The 24,364-nt window shown below is 40.9% G+C and overlaps 1 protein-coding gene across 2 annotated transcripts in view; it reads right to left on the reverse strand.

Moving 5' to 3' along the window:
* The window catches only part of WDFY4 (WDFY family member 4), a 746,928-nt gene that overhangs the window by 198,573 nt on the left and 523,991 nt on the right, over nucleotides 1–24,364 (reverse strand). For both annotated transcript variants that reach the window (XM_029609624.1, XM_029609625.1), the window contains 2 exons: nucleotides 22,557–22,642; nucleotides 7,274–7,336 (listed from right to left, as the gene is read on the reverse strand). In XM_029609624.1, coding sequence (XP_029465484.1) covers nucleotides 7,274–7,336; nucleotides 22,557–22,642 — 149 coding nt within the window. The remainder of the gene's footprint in view (nucleotides 1–7,273; nucleotides 7,337–22,556; nucleotides 22,643–24,364) is intronic.

The raw sequence follows: 24,364 nt of genomic DNA on the forward strand, positions 1-24,364 counted from the left end.
TGTTATTACTATGAGTAAACTTGCTTGAATCAAGAGATAAGTGAAGGCCAGACCTCACTTTTCCAAGATTATGAATCCTCCTAATGACTCATTAATACACATTATCAATTTTCATCTTAATAGATCCCACAGTTTTAAGAAGAAATCAGGGTGTTATTAAGAAAAAGATTCAACAAGAAGAAAATTAGAAGCAGAAAAAGCAGATTGGCTGAGATATGAGGCCTACAATTTCCCAAATCATGTTTTACTAATAATTAAAAATAAATATATTTAGGACACAGATATTCTAATCTGGCAATCAAGTGGATCATTGCTCATGTTATGGCTCATTATCAGATCTAAAACCATATTAAAAATCTCCAAATTGGTCAAAAAAATCCGCCTCCCAAGGAAACACCCCAATCGATTGTGACAAAATTTGTTTTGACAAAGCAGAAGTCAACTTACTGAGATACTATATTTTTTTACATATCCCAAAGTGATATGCGCTATAAACTGAATGAAGCTAATACTCAAACCATTTAGCTGGATAAATCACAAGTTATCCAGATAAATGGCAGGTTTTTTAATATTGGGTTACTTATCCAGCTAGATTTTAACTGGATAAGTTATAACCTGGCAAAAATCTAGCTGGATCAAAAAAGATGTTCTGGGAAGGCCTAAGTTATTCAGCTAACCCCTAGATTCATCAAAATGAGTTAATCATGCATGGATAATTCCCACAATAAGAAAAAGGGGCATATTTATGAAATTTTAAAATACCACACCACACAATAACATATCACATTGGTAGTACCTCATGGTGCAGTAAACTTATTGCACCCTGTGATAATTCCTATTTTCTCATCTCTGGGGAGGTCCTCACAGTGTGCAACTATTTATATCTTTATAGGAGGGCCATCTAATAGTTTGAGGTGAGGTGTTGATGGTGGTTTAGGGCTTAGGGGCCAATTTCACATGTAGAGTGAGAAGTACAAACAGCTCAGTACACCTCGGTGATCTGACATCATTTGAAGTGAGGAAAGTCTCACAAAGATTAAATTTTGTACTATGTTACCTTGCCCTAGCTTGATGGTACCCTGTTATAGATTCCATCAAGCTAGGGTGAGAGAAGATAGTAGAAATAGCATCTTTGTGAGACTTTCCTCACTCCAAATGATTTCAAATCATCGTGGTGTACTGTGCTGTTCGAACTTCTCACTCTACATGTGAAACTGACCCTAAACCCTAAACCACCACCATCACCTCACCTCGACCTATTAGATGGCCCTCCTATAGAGATATAAATACTTGACTACTATGAAGGTATTGTAGAGAGCCTTTCTCTTTCTCTCTCCATCTCCCTCCTTCCCTTCAGAGCAGGTCTAAAGTCATGCAGCCTCGTTAGCTGGATAACTTTCCACTCCTGGGGACATTTTCAAATCCCTGGGAGATATGCATACAGGAACAGTACCATTAGATGCTGTCCCTGTGAAGTGTGCATGGAATTTACTTCTGCTCCTAAGAACAGGTAGGTTAGGGAAGTTCCCTCCCAGTCTGCTCCTTTATTGGAGGGAACTGGGGAAAGGCAGATTGAATCATCGTGTGCATTTAAAGAAAATCGTACATGCATGCCACAATATAAAATTGTAACATTCAAACCCTATTCCCCTCTGTTTTTAGTTTTTCTGGTTACTTTAAACAATAAATTCAATGCTATACCACACTAGTGTGTAACTCTTTTTTCAATGAATTCTTGCAATCTGTAAATATAAAAAAAAAATGTTTTGTTTTGTTTTTGTTTAAAATTTTTAAAAGATGGAGTGGAAGGTTTCATACAAGGTTGTTATGCCATTACTCCGATGTAATGTGTTATATATAATCATTAACCAACCTCCTCCACCTTTATGTTATTTTTTATATTTTTCTATTATCAGTGTGCCACACTCTTTAAAAATTGTTCAAAATTATTCAAATAATAAATCAACTTCTTAAAACAGCTATATCCAGTGCCGAATATCTTATAAATCCATATTCACTGCACCATTGCTCTTTTCACTATTTGATATCACCATAACTGACTTATCTGTACTGCGCTGTTGTTCCCACTGGGCTGTTGTTCCCTACGAGGCCTCATTTCAAATCCAAAGATTTTTCCTCAGGGGATGTTCATCCAGCTTTTAAATGTCGGCGACTTCAAAAATTTCTTCAAGTGCTGCTTCTTTACTCCATGTCTCCAATACCGATATGGCGTCTTTCCAAACGCTCACACACGACGCTGTCCGAATTCAATTGTATTGTTTGACTATTTATCTTTCCCACCAGATTCCAAACCCTCCAATCAAATGCTCTGTTTCTCTGACGTCATAACGTTGTTAAATTAAAGAGCTCCACTCCAATTCTTCATTTAACCCAGTTGGTGCTTGGGTTTTTAATGTAAAAATCCAGAATGCCTCCCTGTGGTTTAATGTGCATATCCGGTTTCCCTCTTGCTGTGATTCTTTCACATGATCCAAGATTGTCCAACTAATCTGTTCAAACTTATGCTGATATAAAATTGGGCACGCATATGCGGGTATCACATTTTATAACATGCACACGATGATGCACGCATGCTATAAAATCAACGTGTCCTTTCTAAAATTTACCTCATGGTGCACAGTGGCCAAAGGCACCACCAACTTTAAAATATGGTGTGCTGTGCACAACGAATTTGGGAAGCTATCATGTCTTCTCTGGCTTGCACCCAATGGTATGCAGTCAGGGCCTTCAAGCGATTCAGTGAATCTCCAGCCCTTTGGTGTTGCAGGGGAGGGAGGGCAAGCAATGATGTGCAGTGATACTTATAGCAGGGGATTCAGTCTCATTCCCTCAGCCCCTCTCCCCTTCCACACTCGTCACTCACCCATCCTCCTTCCCCAATCTACAGAAGTCTTTCTTCCTCAAACTCCTCTCCCCTAGATTTCCAAAATCTAGGGGAGAAGATTAGACACATGCCAAAAACTAGTGCCTTTTCAGAAGTATTACCTGTTCATGGAAAGGGAATGGAAAGGTTTGGCCATTTAGATAATTTCAATGTTTGGCTCAAAACCTGGATTAAGGAGAATGGTTTGGGATACATTGGAGGCTGTATATGGAGCAACAAAAGATTAGGATGACTTACATTTGTCTGTAGCAGGAAAGAGAATGCTAAATGAAAAATTCAGATCATACATTAACAGGTATTTAAACTAGGGAGTGGGGGGAAGCAGGAGGTAGCCAGTGAAATGTGAATGTCACCCTCAAGCAATACAGGAAGTGGGAATAGAAATTAACACAATTATTCAGTTCAAAAAACAGAAAAGGCGATTAGGAAGAGTAGTTGGAAACCTAAGGCCACAAATGCTCATAGTTTGAGAAATAAAATCTCAGACCTGCAGGTACTAATGGTAAACGTGGAATTGGACATTGTTGCTGTTACTGAGACATGGTTCACTGAGTCTCATGATTAGAATGCAGACATCCAGGCTATAATTTGTTAAGGAAGGACAGAGAGGACAGAAAAGGGGGGAGGAATAGATATTTTTGTCAAAAATAATATACAAGCAACTGAATTGCAAAGGACATGGGGTAAAGAAGCATTATGGCCCATCCTAAAAAGAAAAGATAGTGATTCCATTTTTACTGGTGTTATCTATAAGTCTCCAATCCAAACTGGTGAACTGGACAGAGATATGATTAAGAACATCCAAAAGGTGGGCGAGAAGGGGGAAGTATTGCTCATTGGAAATTTTAATCTTCTAGATATGAATTGAAGCATCCCTTTGCAGAATCTAAAAAAGTAGAGAGATAGTGGATGCCATTCAAGATGCTCTGCTCAAACAAATGGTAATGGAACCCACAAGGGAGGTTGTGATCCTTGATCTAGTGTTCACTAATGGGAATAATGTCTCTATTGTTTGGGTAGGGGTTCACCTGAGCACTAGTGATCATCAGATGGTATGGTTCAATATCTCAAACAGGATATAGAAAAGTCACACAAAGAGCCAAGATTTGAATTTCACAAATAAGGACTTTGTCAAACTGGGGATGTACCTGAAGAAAGAATTGGAAGACTGGGGAAAACATGTGAGGTGGAACAACAGTGGGCCAAATTAAAAGGAGCTATTACAAAGGCATCAAATCTACATGTTAGGAAAGTAAAGAAGAGTAAGAGAAAAAAGAAACTGATCTGGTTCTCTAAGGGGTAGCTGAAAAAATTAAGACAAAAAGAACAGCATTCAAGAAGTATAAAGGATCCAAAAAAAAAGAAACACAAGGAAGAATATCTGTTAAAACTGAGGGAGATGAAGAAAGAAATCAGGAAAGCAAAAGGTCAGGCAGAAGAAAGGATTGCCAAAGAGGTAAAAAGAGGAGACAAAACATTTTTCAGATATATCAGAGAGCGAAGGGAGGCCTGAAGTGGTATAGTGGAACTGAAAGGTGATAAGGAGCACTGTGTAGAGAGAGATGAAGAAATGGCAGAAATATTAGACAAATACTTCAGTTTGGTTTTCACCAAAGAAAACCCTGGAGAAGGACTGTTGCTGGTTGACAAGACCGTAGATGGAGATAGGGTAAATGAAACTCCGTTTACAGAAGAGATTGTAGGGGAAGAGCTAGGAAAACTGAAAGTGGACAAGACCAGGATACTGAGGGAGATCAGAGATGTGCTGCTAGGTCCATTGCATGACCTGTTCAATATATCCCTGGAAACGGGAGTGGTGCCGATCGATTGGAGAAGAGCGGTGGTGGACCCACTTCACAAGAGTGGGAGCAGAAAAGAGGCTGATAACTACAGACTAGTCAGCCTCACCTCGGTGGTGCGAAAATTAATGGAGACTCTGCTGAAGGAAAAGATAGTGAACTATCTACAGTCAAGAGGATTGCTGGACCCAAGGCAGCATGGATTCACCATGGGAAGGGCCTGTTAGACAAATTTGATTGATTTTTTTGATTGGGTGACTAAAGAATAGGATCAAGGAAGAGCACCCGATGTGATTTACTTGGATTTCAGCAAAGCTTTTGATACAGTGTCACATAGGAGGCTTATGAATACAATAAGAAACTTGGGAATGAGCGCCAAGGTAGTGGAATGGATTACAAACTGGTTAATGGATAGAAGACAGTGTGTGATAGTAAATGGAACTTACACTGAAGAGAGAACAGTGTTAAATGGAGTGCCACAAGGATTGATGTTGGGACCGGATCTGATCAATATCTTTGTGAGTGACATTGTGGAAGGGATAGAAGGTAAAGCTTGTCTATTTGTGGTTGATACTAAAATCTGCAACAGAGTGGACATGCCGGAAGGAGTAGAGAGAAAGAGATGCAATTTAAGAAAGCTTGAACAGTGGTCAAATATATGGCTGCTGGGATTCAATGCCAAGACGTTCAGTATCCTAAATCTGGGATGCAGTAATCCAAAAGAGCTTATGTGATGGGGGTGAAAAATTGTTGTGCATGGACCAAGAGAAAGATCTTGGGGTTATAGTATCTAGTGATCTGAAGATGGTGGAGCAATGTGACAAGGTGATAGTTAAAGCCAGAAGATTACTGGGCTGCATAGAGAAAAGAATAACCAGTAAGAAAAAGGAGGTGATAATCCACTTGTACAGGTCCATGGTGAGGCCTCACCTGGAGTATTATGTTCAGTTCTGGAGATCATATCTCAAAAGGGACAGAGACAGGATGGAGGCAGTCCAGAGAAGGGTGACCAAAATGGTGTGGGGTCTCCATCAAATAACTTATGAAGAGAGGCTGAAGGACCTAAATATGTATATTCTGGAGGAGAGTAGGTACAGGGGAGAAATGACATTTTAATGATGCACAATCGACAAACATTTTCCATTGGATAAAAATCTGTAGAACTAGGGGTCATGAAATAAACTAAAGGGTGGATGACTCAGAACTAACATCAGGAAATATTTCTTCATGGAGAGGGTGGTGAATGTCTGGAATGCCCTTCCAGAGGAGGTAGTGAAGACAAAAACAATGAAAGAATTCAAAGGAGCTTGGGAAAACACTTTGGATCCCTGAAGGCAAGAGGATGGAAATGAAGAAAAAAATGCATGGGGTAACTTGCTGGTGTAGCAGTTACTACCCGTAGTCAATAATCCTTTATTCCATTGATGCACCTCTATCATTACTCTCTGCTTCAACAGCAGGGGAAAAAGAGGAAAAGGGGAATTTGATTCAGACAGCAAACAACAAAGACCCTGACTTTTATGGTCTGGGGACACAAATAAGCATGGGGGTAACTTGCTGATGCAGCTGTTACTATCCTTAACCAATAAGCCTGATGCTTTTGATGCAACTCCAATATTGCTCTCTGCTTCATTGGCAAGAGATAATGGGGAATTGTACTCAAACAGACATAAGCAAGTGACCTGACATTTACGATTTGGGAAACTAAGTATGGGGGTGACCTGTACAGTGTGGCAGATACTACCATAAGCTTGCTGGGCAGACTGGATGGATCGTTTGGTCCTTTTCTGCCATCATTTCTGTGTTTCTATGTTTCCGTTTCCTAAAAATAGCAATCTGTTTTATAGATTCTGAAGTGGTCCCTGAAAATTCTTATTTGAAAATCCTTATTCTTTAATTTGAACTAGGGCTGGATGTAAAAATTATTTCTTATTACAATGATCAGTGCAGGTAGTCCTTGCAATTTATTTTGTGCATTTCTCTTTTCAGATTTAGAGTGGATAACTTTTAAATAACTCTTTTCCCTGTTCTAATTGTGTACTTTCTGCCTCTGTAGATGTAAATACTTTGTCGTTGGTTCCTCCTGACGCAGCCCCTTGGTGAAACACGATCATGTCGAGAGGCTGGAAGTAATTATAAATGTACCTTTTGTGTCAATCATCTAAAATAAAACTGCAGCATTAATACTATATAATGACTCTCATATTTTAATAGTATGAACAGAGAAAGACATAATTACACATCATCTTCTTTCGACTTAAATACATCTATGCCACTTAAAAATACTTCTTAAAATAAAATTAAAGATACAATATTTACACTTTAGCTTTAAAGAATCCTCACTGCGCAATATATTAATACATCAATCTATCAACGTACTGCAACAGAAATCAACGTTAATAACCAGCAGCTCATAACAATCAGCATTAGATGTGGTCAATTAGCAGGATGTGATAGGATATAACATCAATCTACTAAGTAAGCAATCATATTTTACATTTTGAATATAAGACACTCATTGCATTAGGTTCAAACTTCTCTACCAGAAAGTAAAATGAGAAAATTTTACCGGATATTTATGGAATCTTCTGTCACACCTTTTGATTTCAGAGTAGGTAGGATGGAGCAAAATCTAACCAAGAGAAGAAGACATTAATTGAAGTTTGTGAATAATATATATTACATTTATTTAAACAATCTGATCTGACTTGTTTATAAGTATCTTGAACTAAATTCATTGAAAGGTGCACGTACAAGACCAAGGAAAAATGCATCTTTCAGAAAATCTTTTTTACTCAATGGCAATGACTTTTTTAGGTCCCTCATAAAAATTAGTCTTTTGAAAGATTAATCATTCACTTGCATGTATATGTGCTTGCTCTGCAGCATTCAATTAATGGATTATCTGTTGAGTATAATGGTTACAATGTATTTTAAAAAATCACTACAGGTTATTTTACATTTAAAAAAGTGTATTTGCTTTAATAAAGAGACATTTACTGCTCTTGGAGGCATTGGGTTGATAGGACCACCTGGAAGTCCAGGATCCCCATGACCCCTTGGTGGTCACAGTAAACCCCTGGTTTACTTGGTATTCCTAGAATTGTGAGGGCCATGGGACAGATTGGTAACACAGGCCCAAAATGTAAGCCAGCTGTACAGGATGGAGAGAAGGTTGTGCAGGGAATGGTAGAATGGGGAAGAAAGATGGTTGTGGAGAATGATGGTGGGAGAATAAAGAAAGCAAAGATAAAAAGAATGAAAGAGTAAAGAGATAAGAAACGCTGAGAGAAGAAAGGGAAAGAAAAACAGGGAAAAAGAGGGAGAGAAAAACAAAATGAGGACAAAGTCAGGATTTAAAAGAAAAGAAAAGAATGATTGAAAAGACCATAAAATATTGGTAAACAGGAGAAGGAAGGGAGGGAAAGAAAATAAAATGCCAGGCAGAAATGTGGAATGCCTGTGCTTTTCTGACTTCCTGTTTCCTGTGAAAATCCTTCTGTGAAAACAAGCCTCTTGGTTAAATACTAGCACCCATGAATGCAGGCAAACATTTTCATTTATTTAAACTTAATATCCCACTTGATAAAACATATTATTCAAGTGGTAAAACAAAATATAAAATACAATCATAATTTTCAAAACTTAATAACAAAAAATAAAAACAAATAATACAATCAAACATAAAACTTAAACACAAACAATAAAAAATATTTAACACAATATAAAACAATTACTAATCAAATTCCATCCAGCAGCAAAGATATTATTCACATTGGGCCTGATTTTAAAAAGCATTTACTCGAGTAAAAACCAGGTTTACTGGAGTAAATTCTCTTTACTTGAGTAAGTGGGTTTTTGAAAATTGCTACAATATATGCCATTGACTTGTCTATAGGATTTACTCACATAAGTGCACTTTACTTGAGTAAACGGCTTTTGAAAATTGCTACAATAGTAGCTACATTTACACATGTAACTCCTTTTGAAAATTACCCCCATAATTTTATAGGTCATCTTATCAGAGACACTACAAAAATCTGAGTCAGATGTGCTCAAAAGCCTTAATAAAAACCAAGACTTCACAGCTTTTCTAAACATCAAGTAATCCCAAATAGAGTGAATATCAGATGGAAAAGCATTCCATAATGAAGGGGCTTGAAAACTAAATGATGATTCTCTGGTGGACTCTAATTGTATAATAGATGGAGACGGAACATGAAGAGGTCCAGCTTGAGATGAACACAAGACCCATGATGGAAAGCAAGGAATTAGCAATTTTGAAAAGTGAAGTAGAAGACCAGATGAAAGTACCCAAAAAACAATACAAAGTAACTTAAATCAAATTCTATAGGAAACTGGCAACCGATGTATTTGTTTTAAAGCTGGAGAAATATGATCATTTTTATGAGGGCCTAAAACTAGCCTAACAGTTATATTCTGAACTAACTGAAGGAGCTTCAACTGAATATTTGAAACCCCCAACATCAAGGAATAACAATAATCAATCTTTATATTACAAACCATGAACAATAGCTCTTAAGTCCTTTCCTTCCAACAACAAAGTTTCCTAATATATCATAGAAAGGCCAGAAAGGCCAGAATCCAAATGAACCTCCAAGGAAACCACTGACAACTTTAAAGTAATAGGTATTCCTAACATCACAAGTACTACATCTGAAGAAAAAAGTTTAGAACTAAACCAAACTGCTCCAGATTTTGACGGATTTACTTATAATCTATAATCTATAAGCCAGTTAGCCACTTTACTTAAATATGTATTGAAAGAAGATAAATCAATAGCACTCTTCTTATTTAAAAAAAAAAGACTGTGATCTGTAAATCATCCAAATAAAATGAGGGCCAAAATCTCATATCCTGAATCAAAACTGCCAAAGGAAAACCAAAAAGATTAAACAATAAAGGAGATAAAATGGAAACCGGGGGGACATCAAATAGAAGTTTAATCTCCTAGAAATCTTATCATCCCAGTAAACTTGAAAAGAATAATCTGAGAGAAAAGAAGAGAAACAATCTCACATAATCTAGAAATGAGGAACTGATGATTGACGATATCAAATGTTGCACTCATATCCAAAAACACTGTCAATGCAACTTTCAATGTCTCAAAATTAACTCTGATATCATTTACCAAAGACAGAAGAGCTGTTTTAGTACTGTGAGGTCATTGAAAGCCTGACTAACAAGGATGAAGGATACTGGTCTTGCAGACAAAGTCATTGAACCGGTTAAAAACCACCTTCTCGAAAAATTTTGGCAAAATAGGTAGATTTGAGACTGGCCTATAATTTGAAATCTCCAAAGAATCCAATGTTTCTTTTTTTAACAGTAGATGAACCATTGTCTTTTTTAACTGATGTGGAAAATTACCATTAAAGAAGAATTAATAACTCCTAACCCAAACCCAAAATAGGATTTGATATCAACCTAGAATGAAAAGGATCTGTTTTGGAGGTATTAAATTAACAGATTATATAAAATGATTCACCTCAACCGTAGATATGGAATTAAATGCTAGTAGCTGAGAAATACCAGAAATATGTTGAACTGAAACAGCCTGATCTAACCCCCATGGCAGTCCCAAAAATGTATTATGAATTTTCTCCACTTTTTCAAAAATGTACAATGAAAATTAGGAGGACATGGAAAAGATTGATTGGACTACTTAGAAATCATGGGGTAGATTTTAAAAGGGTTACGCGCATAAGGTATGCGCGTAACCCTTTTAAAACGCCCCTGCGCGCGCCCCGGGATGCGCGTAAGTCCCAGGGCTTCGCTAGGGGGGGCATGTTAGGGGCGTGTCGGGTGGGCGGCGAGACTTTCGGGGCTTTCTGGGGGCTTTCTGGGGGGATGGTGCCAGCCCGGGAGCGTTCCGAGGCCTCGGGAACAGCCCCCGGGCTGGCGCGTGTGAGTTATGCCTGCCAGAGGCAGGCGTGACTTTTACAATAATGTTAAGGGGGGTTTAGATAGGGCCGGGGGGGTGGGTTAGGTAGGGGAAGGTGCAGGGGGGTGGAAGGAAAGTTCCCTCCGAGGCCGCTCCGATTTCGGAGCGGCCTCGGAGGGAACGGGCAGCGCACGCAGGACTTGGCGCACGCGCAAGGTGCACAAATGTGCACCCCCTTGCGCGCGCCGACCCCGGATTTTATAAGATACGCGCAGTGTGCAAACAAAAGTACGCGCGCGCTGTTTTTTAAAATGTACACCTAACTGAAATAGTTGTCTTGAATGACAATCAGCAGACAAATGTCTATTAGAAATAAACTTATTTTGTAACTAAATGGCCTGTTAATACGATTTATTCACTTCACCACACTTCATTTTAGTTGAATTAGATCAATCTTTCCTCTATAGGCTTTCAAAATCGTGAGCCTGTCTTTTTAATAATCTAAGACCAGAATGATACCAAGACTGATTAAAATGAGAAAATTGCTTGGTAATCAAGGAGGCAGTTTTATCAGTTGCCTTAGATAATGTCCTGTTCCATAAATCTACTTGATCAGAAAGAAACAGAGTCTACATTTTCATATAAAGGATCTAATTCTCTTAGTAAACACTACATATCCAGATTTAAAAAATTGCTATAGTGATCTACCTTACCAAGTAATAAACAATTAGAGAACACCATATACAGTTGGAATAGAATAAGTAAATAATCAGACCATGGACAAATTATGTTATAAAATTTCATGCTTTTAACTTATGTTCAAAATAAAAATCAGTGAAAATAGAGTCACAGCTTTTATTTTGGAACCAATTCCCATGCATAACATTATTTTGTTTGGGAAAACTGGTTTTGACTTAATTCATTTCGACTTAAAGCACACTTTTCAGGAATTAATTGTTACTAGAACTTCCTGTATATGCACACTATCAGGGCAGAACCATGCAGTATTTTATAAACTACATTTCCCATCACACAGTTTATGAAATGCAAGCATAAATTTCCGTGTGCCTACTTATGCACAAAGGGTGTACTGCAGTTTTTAAAGTTCAGCTGAATAAATTTAAGGGGCTTTAAATTGGACTAAGTATCCCAACTCCTTAAATAACTTTATCTCTAAGAAACAATATTCTATAAAGGGAGCCACACTAAACTTCACATCTCATAGATGCATAAATACATATTATAGTGTGAAAAGAAAAGACAAGTTAAACCATTCTATACTTCAAAGAGACAAATGAAGCAAAGAGGACTATAAACAGAAATTCTGAGTGTGAAGGTGGAAGACAGATTCCACAGGAAAGAGGCTACCTAATTTTACTTGCAGGGCAGCAGAGGAAAAGGTAGGCTCTTTGGAAGGTCTTTCTCATTTTTCAAAATGTACAGAAAGTCCCTAACAGAACAAGGATGGCCAAGAAATACTGCATTGTGAAAGCTATCACCACTCTAACTACTTCTGCCACTGTCCACATAATATCCTGATCCACAAAGAGGAACTAGATCAGTGTGAAAGATGTCTGCAGGTTGATTCCCTCAGGAAACAGGTGATGGAATTGAGAGAGGAGGTGGCAACGTTTTAAACCAATCGGCAGAATGAGAACTACTTTAATTAAATGTTTATTGTTTTAGCAAATAATTTTACAGCATGTACTTACTTTCTTTTTACTATTTATTTATTTATTGCTCCTTTATTGTGCTTCCTCAATTTTAGTAAGATGTTTGTTTTATTATTTTTAATATTTTAGATTAATTTTAACAGCTAGATTTTTGAATCTACTTTTACTTTATAATTTTAACTGCTATGATCTTTTAATTCTATCCATTGTATTTCTCTGTTTGAATTATTTTGTACACTGTAATGAAGGTTTTTACTGATGTGACGGTCTAAAAAACCAATAAAACCATAAACCATAAACCATATGGGAAACTCAAGCAAAGGGGAAGATGAAATTGAACCATAAAAAGATTGCTGGATTCAGATTACAACAGCTACTAGAGCCTATATCCTAAATACAAATTCCCTTGAGCCGAAGAACTGGTATACATTCCTGGAAATGGAGGAGGAAACACCATTGCAGGAAAAGGAGGATCCAGAATTCATAAATCCCATAGCTACAGAATCAGCAACCACTGTTCCTAGGAATTGTGATCTGGGAATGCTGGGAGAGCGGTCCCATCTTAAGGGGATTGTGTGCCCTTGGGCCTCGGCTTGACCCCAGAAGACTCCAGAGCAGCACAGAGGTAGGTGAGATGTGTCTAAGCATGGGTGAAGACTAAGGTCTGACCCTCTACCACATGCTTCTGTTAGGCCAACAACGCAATGTTGGTTACTGAACAGTCCTCCGACTGTTCCCAGCCCTTTCGGACCTGTTGCTAGGTATCGGCAAGAAACAGCAGGCCGGACTGAGGACGAGGGCAGACGAAGGCCATGTGACATAGAAGACTCTAGATGAGACGAGGAGCTTGGAAGACTCTGGACGAGACGAGAAGCTTGGAAGGTTCAGACATTGGCACTGTCTCTCAGGGTGCCCCACACAACCCACCGACATGGGCGGACCTAATGGGCTGATCACAGACCACCCTGTCCCACTGCGCGTCCTACACAACCTGGAGAAGCTGGTCACAGACCACGCGGAAAGCGGGACAAGCGCAGGAAGGGAATCCAGCTGAGGCGAAACTCCAATGATGAGAAAAGGAACCGACGAGACGGATTTACCCCAACAAGGTGTCATCTGGAGAACCAGTGGAGCTGGAGGGTCAAGAGGGCTCGGAGCAAGTGAAGGAGGAATGGAACCTCGGAACATCAGGAACTGGAACATCAGGAAGCCTAGACTAGGAACCTCGGAACATGAAGACATGGAACATCAGGAAACCACGAAGACTCAGGAAGCAACGAAGACTCAGGACATAGAGCTCCAACGAAGAATGAGGAATGAAGACCTGACGTAGCGCTGGAAGACAGGAACCTCCAGGGACAAAGAACTCCAATGCAAGGCAAAGCAGGACTGCTGGAGAAGCCCTTTTATAGGGCTAACAGGAAGACGCCGAGGAAGTCGTCATCAGATGGGGCCCAGGGCATATCTGGCCTCGGGGCTTTAAATCTTGTAGAGAGGGGCGGCCATGCGCCTAGAGGCAGGCTGAAGCAGGAAGAATGTCAGCAGCATTCCTGTCACTAAGAATAGTTCAGAAGCGGCCCCAAGAAGCTGGACAGGCCCCAGTAGTGGCGGCTCCATGCTGCTGAAGATAAAGCTGACTCGCGACTACCTGCCGCGAGTGAAGGCTCCAAGGGTGGCGGTATGGGCTGCGATGGCGCGGCAGCAGCAGCGGCCTCCTGGCCGCTTGGGAAGAATGTGGGCGGCATTCGGCCGCGTGGGCAAGACCATAAAGGGCGGCTCCATGCTGCGGAAGTCAGCGGCCTCAGCCGCATAGGAGAAGGCAGCGCAGAAGGGTAAGAGGCCTGCTCGCGGGGGAAACTCTGCGAGCAGGAATCGCAACAAGTGAAGGACAATATGCATGTGTAGAGTCAAAAAATGTATTTCAGTTTGTTCATTCACTCATTTAATAGGTCATAGTTATTCAATAGTTAAATAATAAAAAAAATCTTTGTTCATTTTATTCATTAGTTTACCATTAAGGTCAATGGGGGATGCAATGCAGGCTATTTTGGGCTTCAAATTGGGATTTTCTAATAATTTTTAATGAAACTGGTCAGTAGACATGATTAGAAGCCTGAATGCAAGCCATCATATTAAGACTATGTCAACATGAAACCAAAAGTGGCATGAATAGCACAAGGACCTGCAATGGGGCAAAATGGTATTTGAAGTGGCAGGAGTTCTACAAAGCACTGTCAGAGATGTAAAACATGAACAAGACTACCAGAACTCATCAAAGCTGCAAAAGTAGGGCAAAGGGCACCAACAAAAGTGTCATGAACTCCCAAAGGCTGTATGAGGGGAAAAAAGTGACACCACGAGTGATATGAATAACTCAAGGCATCATGAAGGGGGAACAAGCAAGGCAGTGATAGAGGGTAAAAGCAACTGAAAGAGTAACATGAAGACCCCAAAGCATTATGAGATGTACAAAGCAGCCATAGTCAGAGTGGCTCGAACAGCTCAAGGCTCCAAAGGAAGGGCATAGGGCAACAACAAAATTAGTAGAAAGCCATAGGCAGGGAGAAGCCACAGGATGTAGGAGACCTGATATAATTTCTGTACAGCAGTATTAGGTGAAGAACATAATCGGGCTTGGAATTAGTCTTCACTGGAGGCTAAGTTGCTAGTGACTAGAGGTACTAAATGTTCTTTAGCCACTAGCTGTTTAATATCCTGTGATTCAGGAAATCAAGTATACATTCTTCTTCTGAATCAGTTTTTACAAATAGTGTCTTCCTTAGCTGTAAAGATTGTACCATGCATGTTATTTACACATGTTCGGTATAGTGAAACTGTGAATAACTCATTAAATCAGTTATGGTTCCATATGTTATTTATATAACTGTGGTGAGTCTAGAGCTAATATATGCCATTGAGTGCTGACCCCCAAGACATAGTGCAAGGAATTGCAAACAGCATAAAGTCATCAAAATCCCTATGGCATACAGTGTGAGGAACCGTAAACAGTGTAATGGCATCAGAACCTCCAATGGAGGGAATCACAAACAGCACAAAGGTGTCAAACCCCCCAAAGCTATAATGTGGGTTATCACAAACAGCACAAAGGCATTAAAATCCCCAAGGCATACCATGCAGATAATAGCAAACAGCATAAAAGCATCAAAAACCCCAAGGTGTATACTTTAGGGAATTGCAAAGAGCATAAAAACATAAAAACCATCAGACAGTACAAGGAACTGCAAACAGCACAAGGTGTCTAAGCACCAAGATATGGAGTTTGGCCCAATTCAAACTTCATAAAGATTTCTTAATGCCTAAGACTTGGAATGCGGTCTATTGCAAACAGCACAAGGATGTCTACTAAAGCTTAGAGTGTGGCCTATTACAAACTGCACAAAGGTGTCTAAACCTCCAAGGCTTGGGGTATGGTCCATTGCAAACAGCATAAGGGTGTCTAAACCCAAAGGTTTTGGAGTGTGGTCCATTGCAAACAGCACAAAGGTGTATAAAATCCAAGGCTTGGTATGTGGCCAATTGAAAACAGCACAAAGATGTCATGACTCCCAAAGCATAGACTGTAGTCAATTGCAAACATCACAAAAGCCTAGGCAGATCTTGACAGTAAGATGGAGAACAAGTAAAGAGGTAGAGTGGGAGTAAAAATTTGAATATTTTTCTTTTTTCCTTTTTTTTTTTTTTTTTGTTGAGACAAAACACCACAGTATATCCAACAAAGAAGAAGGTTGGGAGAATAAGGCTGAGATACTATCAGCAAACAACACAGAGGCACCAAAATTCCCATGCTAGTACAGAACAGGCATAGCAAATAGGCAGAGTAGCAGTAAGAGTCCTAAGGTGGTATATCAGCAACATGGCAAGTAGGCAAAATAACGGCAATACCCCTAAGGTAGTACATGAGAGGCATAGCACATAGACAGAGTGGCAGCAAGATTCCTTAAGTGCTATATCAGGGGCAAGGTGGGAAGGCATCTGGCAGCAAGACCCCTAAGATGGCAAGTCAGATGCATGGCAGGTAGGCAGAGCATCAGAAAGACCTTTAAGGTGCTTTCAGTCATCTTGCCACTCACATGGAAATAATACAAATCCCATCAAAGACTGATTTTTAAAAAGATTAGATTTTGCCATCAACTATAGCTCCAGCCTTGAGTGATGAGGATTTACAATATCCCCTGCCATTGAGAAGACATGTTCACTGGGCACACTGGTTGGTAAGTAAGAAAGACACTGCTGAAAAACCTTGACTAAGTCTTACTAGACTGTGGACTTCTGTGCCCAATATGCCAATGCATTTGATCCATGGTCAATATAGGCTATGTGAGATTGCTTGTTTCAAAGGTTTTTCTTAGAGATTCCTTTGCTGAGGTGGGCCAAGGGTCTCTCTTGCCAGCTTCTTTAGCTGTAGCCTATGTCAAGAGAGATGGTTTTTTGCATGCAACTTGGCTTTGGCATACTGAGGTGGGGAGGAAGTAGTAGCTGCTCTTGCTTGCATTACTCTCTGAGGTAGCCACTATTTCCTGTGCTACATCCCCACTGTGCATCTGTCTCTAACACTCCTGTTCAAACACCCTAGTTACCAGCATCTCCTTATTGAATATGAGATGCTGGGACTGGAGGACAAGACTCTCTTTCACCCTGGATCTCAAAGTGTGGCAAGCACGTATTTATTGTTTTTGGTCAGAGGTTTCAGTCTAACTTGCACCTGATTCTTCAAGGAGTCCACAAAATGCAACCCCTCTTGCCCACAGAATCCTCTAATTTTTCCTCCAGAATATTTACTGTAGGGATGACCCCCCTCCCATTGTGGTATTTCTGTATCTTATATCTTCTATTTCATTCTTGAAGGGCTTCAGGATTTGTACAAGCTGCCTCATCACTATCCAATTATGATAGCCCAAGAGGTAATTCACACACCTATATCTGTTTCCAGAGATAGATCATGAAGGGGTATCTACTAGGGATGTGAATCGTGTGCCCGATCGTCTTAACGATCGGGTTCGGCTGGAGGGAGAAAAAAATCTGGTCGCTGGAGATGTGAATTGGAATCGGTTCCGATTCACATCGTTAATTTTTTTTAGTGAGGCCCAACCCTTTAAAATTGACCCCTTACCTTCCCCCACCCTCCCGAACCCCCCAAAACGTTTTACGAGTACCTGGTGGTCCAGTGGGGGCACGGGGTCCGATCTCCCGTTCTCAGGCTATCGGCACCATTTTGGCTGCCACTCAAAAATGGCGCCGATCGCCCGACCCTTTAAAAATGACCCTTTAGCTTCCCCCACCCTCCCGATCCCCCCAAAACATTTTAAAATTACCACTTATAAAGATGGCGCCGATGGCCCTTTGCCCTTACCATGTGACAGGGTATCCGTGCCATTGGCCGGTCCCTGTCACATGGTAGGAGCACTGGATGGCCGGCGCCATCTTTAAAGATGGCGGCAGCCAGCCAGTTGCAAAGAAACGGATACTGCATAAGCCCCCATCATCCAATGCCCTTGTTAAATTTGTACCACTGTCTGTCACAAAGAAAACTGAAGACCTCTGCTTCTCTGGTCTAGCTGCCAATCCTCCAGCACCTTTCTTATGGCTGATAGAATATTGAACAAAGTATGATGGTAATCTATCACCTGGGTGAGCAACACAGCCCACCTGAACCCTGAAACTTAGTATTCACTAACGCTGCTACCTGCCCCTGCCACTAACAGGTTGTACCAGAGTGCTGTCAGGGAGAGATAATTGTGCATAGCATTTATATTGCTCAAGATATGGCTGATGAAATGCATGCTACTCCCTTCTGTCTTAGCCAGCTGTGCCTGGATGAGATTATGCTATTAGTTGTACAGGATGGAGATAACCTGCCTACTAAATGTAGTCCTGGAGGAGATTTTGTAAATGGGGCTCATAACATGCATTAAATGTTTAAAACCTTCAGTCTTCACTACCTGCAGGGAATGGTCATCCAGGGCAATCATTTTCCTTAAGCTCCTCTTTACTACTTTGGATGCTGCCTGCCTCTTGCCCTGGGACACTGCTATGGAAATCCATCCCATTTCCTCTATGGTGAGTTGTCACTTTACACATATGTCAAAGGGTTGCTAGCCTTCCACCTGATTGCTGTAAGGAAAATCATCCCCCTTTCTTCTGACTTTTACTTTGAGTGGCAGAAGTTATCCGCAGACTAGTACTGCCATATTTCATTGATGCTAATCCCAGTGAGTGTTACTTCTGCAGATGCTACTGCATACCAGCTTTTGTCAGATGCCCCACTTGCTTCACTTGACTGATATCCTTACTGCAGTGGATAAACTGAGTAAAACACAGATCCTCCCTCAATTTAAAGTGCCTTCAGATCAATGATGTCTTTTGTGATCTCTTATCTATATATTCTTAGCAAATAATGCTTGCAATGGAGTTAAGTATGAGGGTGGATCCTGATGAAAAATGCCAGAGGCATCACTCATGCACTCCTCCTACCTGGTGGTTGCTCACATCACTAACAATATATCATATATTTTCCCATCACCGCATTGACTAATCCTTCCAAATATTCTTCAGCTACTAGTTCTTCAATTTTTGATTCAGGGAATTGCAGGTAAGCTTTTTCCTCAGAATCAGTTACTAAAAATACTGCTTCTATTCCCTCAGAAGCAGTAAACAATGTAGAGGAGCATGCTGCTGGTTTTGTTTGTTGTACATCTGCTGCCCCAGTCCATGCCCCTGCCCTGCTACTCTCATCTTTCAATGGTTCTCCTGGCTTTTCCCTCTGTTCCAGATCAAGAAGGAGAGGAACAGAAGTAGGTGGAACATGTTGTCCAACATTCAATTGCTTCTGCCTTTAGCTGCCTTCTTCTCCTGACATTCTGCACCTAAAAAAAGTCTCTCTTCAATTTTAGGGGCTAGACTGCCTTTTTTTATTGCTACTACTAGGCTGGAATGACTCTGCACCAATTCATCTGCCCATGCCATATGATTCCCACACTGTATGCCTTGTGGGCCTTGCAGACACTCTGTCTTGTTGCCATTCTGCTGATGAACCACCTTAGGGGTCTTGTTAACAATCTGCCTGACTGCCCTATCCAGGACTCTATACTTTGCAGATCTTTCTGACATTCAGTCTTGTTGCCATACCCCAGAGTTTATTCTTTTGGAGTATTTCTGCTATTCAGCTGTGCTGTCCTATTGCAGACTCTACACCCTAGGGTGTTCTTGCCACTGTGGATGGCTGCTTAGGTCTTCATGCCACTTTGCCCTGCTTTGTTCCTTTGCCAGTTCCTCCATTTTTTTCTGCACATTTGTTGCTTTGTTCCCCCTTTATGGTGCCTTAGGTTGTTAATGTCACTCTTGGTGCCATTTTTCCCCTTTTGAGTTGCCTTTGGAGGTTTATTCCATTTTATCAGTGCTTTTTTATGCCTTGGGGTGTTCTTCACACTCTAGATGTTGTTTTGTTCCTCTGACAGTACCTTGGAGAACTCCTACCATCGTTGGTTCCCTTTTACCTCTGTACAGTTCCTTGGGCTATTCATACCACTTTTGGTGACAATTTGCTCAGTCTGGGTGCCACGGAGTTCGCTTCCACCTTCTGATTTTGTCTTCCCACAAGTTTCATTAGAACTGATTAGAAAGCCTCAGTTTTGAAGCTAAAAATAAGTTGTATTGCTTCCCTCATTGACTTTATTGGGAAACAAAAAGAAAAAAACAAAACAAATAAAACAAATAAATGCAAATGTATTTTTTTTGTTTGACACTAATGAAATGAATGGAGGTAACCTACAAAACAAATGAAGGAACCAAAACTAAAATTTAGTCTCTCTATATCCATAGCATGTTTGCTGTCATGGTACATGTGAGTACCTATAACATAGAAAGGTTCTGGAATCAAATTATAGGCTTTTATGTATGAAAATGAAATTAAAATCCTCCAGGTTGCATTCTCATTAATGCTCCTGGTTCTACATGCAAAACCACAAAGGCAGGCTGAACTCTGGATTTTCAATGCATGGATAAGATGATGTCTTCAAGGGCATGCCTGAGCATCTGGACACCATGTGAGCCGCAGTCGGTAAGTTCACCTCACCTGTAAATGGGCAGACTGCAATGGTTAAACACATTATTTGGCATAAAATAATAACAATGCTAAGAAGCCAAGTGCTCCTCTGATGCCAAATGAAAAAATGATACTAACTGCCATTCTTATGTTATATTTTTTGTTTCCACAGCTCTCACCCATGAAGCAACTGGTCCCAGCTAGGAAGCCCCAGGGACCGGCCAGGAAGCCCCAGGGACCGGCCAGGAAGCCCTAGGGACCAGCCATCAAGACCAAGGGACCAGCAGTGCATCACCCCCTTTGCACAGGCCCTTCCTCATGGATGCCCAGACCTAGTTCAGCGAGGAGGAGAACAGCAGGCATAGGCTCAGGAGCCACTTGTGATCTGGGTAACCTGGGTTCACCAAGCCCACTCAATGTCTCCCCCAACTTGTCTGGCTTCATGAAGGAACACAGCCTTGAGTGGCAGCCAACAATTTCTGCAGAACCTCAAGCCAGCACACCACAGTGCCACTCTGAGGCACCATGCCCGCAGCAGGAGTAGCCCATAAGCCCCATGATACCATTTTTGGAGGCCTACATTCCAGCACTATACACCACCATCACAGCACCGCCACCAGCACCGGGACCAGCCCCAGCACCAGCACAAAGAATCTCCCCGCAACCAACAGAGGAGTCCATGCATGAGCAACTGGACTAGCTGGAAAGGAGGTATGGGATATACCTCTGACACATAAGGGCAGAGCTAGTGTGCCTCAGGAGGGCTGTCAACAAGTAGAACCAGATCCTGTTAGAAAAAACAGTTGCAAACACGCAGAACATGACAGTGTTGGCACAGCAGTCAACAGCATGACAAATGTACTGATACAGATCTTGCAAAGGATACCTGAACTGTCATCAGAGTCTTCCCCACCATCACTCAACTTCACACCCTGCAGCAGTCCCTGGGATGACAGACACCCAAGGGGTAGGCCCCCAAAATCCATGCCCCCCCCAAGTGGCAAGCCATAATGTGGCAAGGGGCCATAAAGTACAATAGCTGCTGTCATTGAATGCCAAATAAGAAGAGTTGTAACAACAATCTTGGGTGGGCCCCTCTACAGAGTTTTTGTGCCATTTGGATGGAAGAAGCCTGTAGGGCCCATCCTCACCAGAGAGTTGTTGTACCAGCATACAGAACGAATGGTCTACTGTCAGCCATTGTGGTCCAGCGGCATAAATCAAAAGCCCTCCTTGATGACCTGCCCATATTCTATCCTCCTTGAAGTGGCCTCTAGTAATGGTCCAGCTGCTTCCTCTTCTCATCATGTCTAATCTTCTGCTCTGGATGCTGAAGTCTCATCTCAGCTCAGCTCCTGTTGTTGCTGCCTCCATGCTGCTGGGTCTCCTCCTGGTCCTGTTGCCTCCATGCTACTGGGTCTCCTTTTGGTCCTGCTGCCTTTCTTGCTTTGCTCTTTGGTCCTGGTCCTGCTACCTTGTTGCTGTGCTTTTTAGTCCTGGTCCTGCGACCTTCACTTGAACTCTGCTGTCTTACCCTTGGCCTATCCTCTTGAGTGTACTCTTTCAGCATGGACTGTCTGAGGCCTTCAAATGAACTCTGCTGCCTTGCCCCATAGCCTGTCCCCTTGAGTGCACTCTTTCAACATGGACTGTCTGGGGCCTTCACTTGAACTCTGCTGCCTTGCCCCTTAGCCTGCCCCCTGGAGTACACTCTTTCAACATGAACTGTATGGGACCTTCACTTGAATTCTGCTGCCTTGCCCCTTAGCCTGTCCCATTGGGTGCATTCTTTCAACAAGGACTGTCTGCGGCCTTTTCCTAGCATTCATATAGCAATATAGACCTCCTTGGAGCTGGAAAGGGTGGGTGTAGAAATCATCAATCCCTGGATCTATCTAGCAACCCGAAACTGCCATCCAATCATCTCCTATGACTGGGATGAGTGAGGTTTTTTCAGTTACAGCTCCTCCCTCTCTTGGTAGTGTATCTGTTTTACCTGAGGGGGGGGGGGGGCACTAGAGCATACTTTTTGTCAGATTGAACAATGGTAATTTTGAGATAGCCAATTTACCTAGGTAAATCACTGCTTACCTGCTGAAAGGATTTGAAAATTGTCCTTTTCACCATTTTTCTGTATGTTACCATATATCCAACATGTAAAATATAATGTTCTGACAAAGACAATGTTAAACATTAATCTTAAATAAGTTACCTTTTAAAGACTTCGGCCCGATCCTTGTTATGAAAGACAAGAAACTTGGAATGTCCATTTCTGAAGAATATTTCTAGAGCAATTTCCTAAAAGAAAAAAAAATTTGCACACAAGGAAAAATGAACTACTTATTACCATCAAATTTATTTTTAAATTAATGTGGTTCCACCAATCAATATTCTGACAGGTGACATCATTTACTAGTAATTCTTTAGCATCTCACATTGAGTCTGTGACCTCTCTTACCCATACTATATCCCTTCAATTTTGATTCATGATGGAAAGAGCTTTGAATATTCATCAAGGGCCACCAATGGTTTTCAGAATAGCCTTGATGAATATGCAAGAGATATATTTGCATGTACTATCTCAATTGCATGCAAATATATCTCAGGTATATTCATTAGAATGATCCTGAAAAGTAGTAATTGGCGCAGATTTTTCTTTGTTTTGATTTATTTTTCATTTCGCTTTTATTTTTTTAGTTTATTTTTTGCTTCATTTTTTATTTTGCTTTTCATTTATTTAAAAAGAAAAATCTAAACAAACAATTGAAATAAAAAATGAAGAAAATAAACAAAAGGAAAAATAAAACAAAACAAGCAAAAATGCCAGATCCTGTTGGAGGAAAAAGAATATCCCTCTTGGGCCTCCTCTCTGATCTCCTCCACCCCACTTGGAGCCACCTCACCATATTTTTCTTTCTCTTCATGGGGCAGGAGTGATCCTTGAGCCCAGAAGTATACTTATAAATAGAGCTGGCAGATTGAAGCTGGCACAATTGTTATTTTTTCCATTCAAAATGGCAGTCAAATGGCCTGGACGGTGCCATTTTGTATGGAATAAACAATGGATTTATCCTTGATCAGCCAGCACCATTTCTACGCATACCATCAGCAGAGCCGGAGCAACCGGGGATCACTCCTACCCCATGATGAAAAAGGCATTTATGATAAGAGAGTTTGGGGAGGGAAAATTGGAGGGATGAGGACCTCATCTTGTTATGGTATGGCACACTGATTGAACCCCTCGGTTGTAGCTCATGTTTCAGTACTGGAGGTCCCCTTTTCCATACTTATTAGAGCCATTGTAAAATCAAGTGCAAGCACAGGGATCACAGGCATTCCTCATATTCTAGCTTTAGCATTTCCTGCATCTCAACTGCTCGTGAAGCAATTTGATCACCGGTATCAGTAGGGAACTAGCATTATCTGGGTGCCCCAAAAGTGCAGGAATAGAACACAAGCTATGGGAATCAGTCATGAAGACTCACAAGCATCATATTAGGCATCGTCATATAATGACATAATTCAATTTCTAGCGAGGCATAAGAAGAGAGAGCAGAACTGGAAGAAGCAGAAAAGGGAACTAGAGGAGATCAAGCCACTACAAGGGGATACAGTCAATTAGGTGTGCTCTTTTGCTTGTTTTCCCTCCATGATGAACTGTGTAGATCCTGCTCTGGTACCACTCCTGGAACTTATCTAGATTCCATCTTAGGCATGTACAAGGAAAATAGTTGATTTACATAGCTCAATTATGATAAGGCCTTTTGAGAAAATATAGTGGGCAGGAGTACCCTTACTGGGGGCTTAGGATGTCCAGATTTAGTTCATAAAAATGATTAACAAAGCTCCTGTCACTAAGGCCCCTACAGCCTCTACTCACCTTTTTTGAAGTTAAGCTACTCCCAAAAGCACAGCAAAAGGAAGCTCTGCTCCCACTAACAATTGCTCATGCTTCAACAGAGGTAGGATGAGGTGGATATTCTACTTCTTACTGTCAGTATAAGCATGCCTGTGTCCAAT

Source organism: Rhinatrema bivittatum, chromosome 7 (assembly GCF_901001135.1).
Source record: "Rhinatrema bivittatum chromosome 7, aRhiBiv1.1, whole genome shotgun sequence".
Lineage (NCBI taxonomy): Eukaryota > Metazoa > Chordata > Amphibia > Gymnophiona > Rhinatrematidae > Rhinatrema > Rhinatrema bivittatum.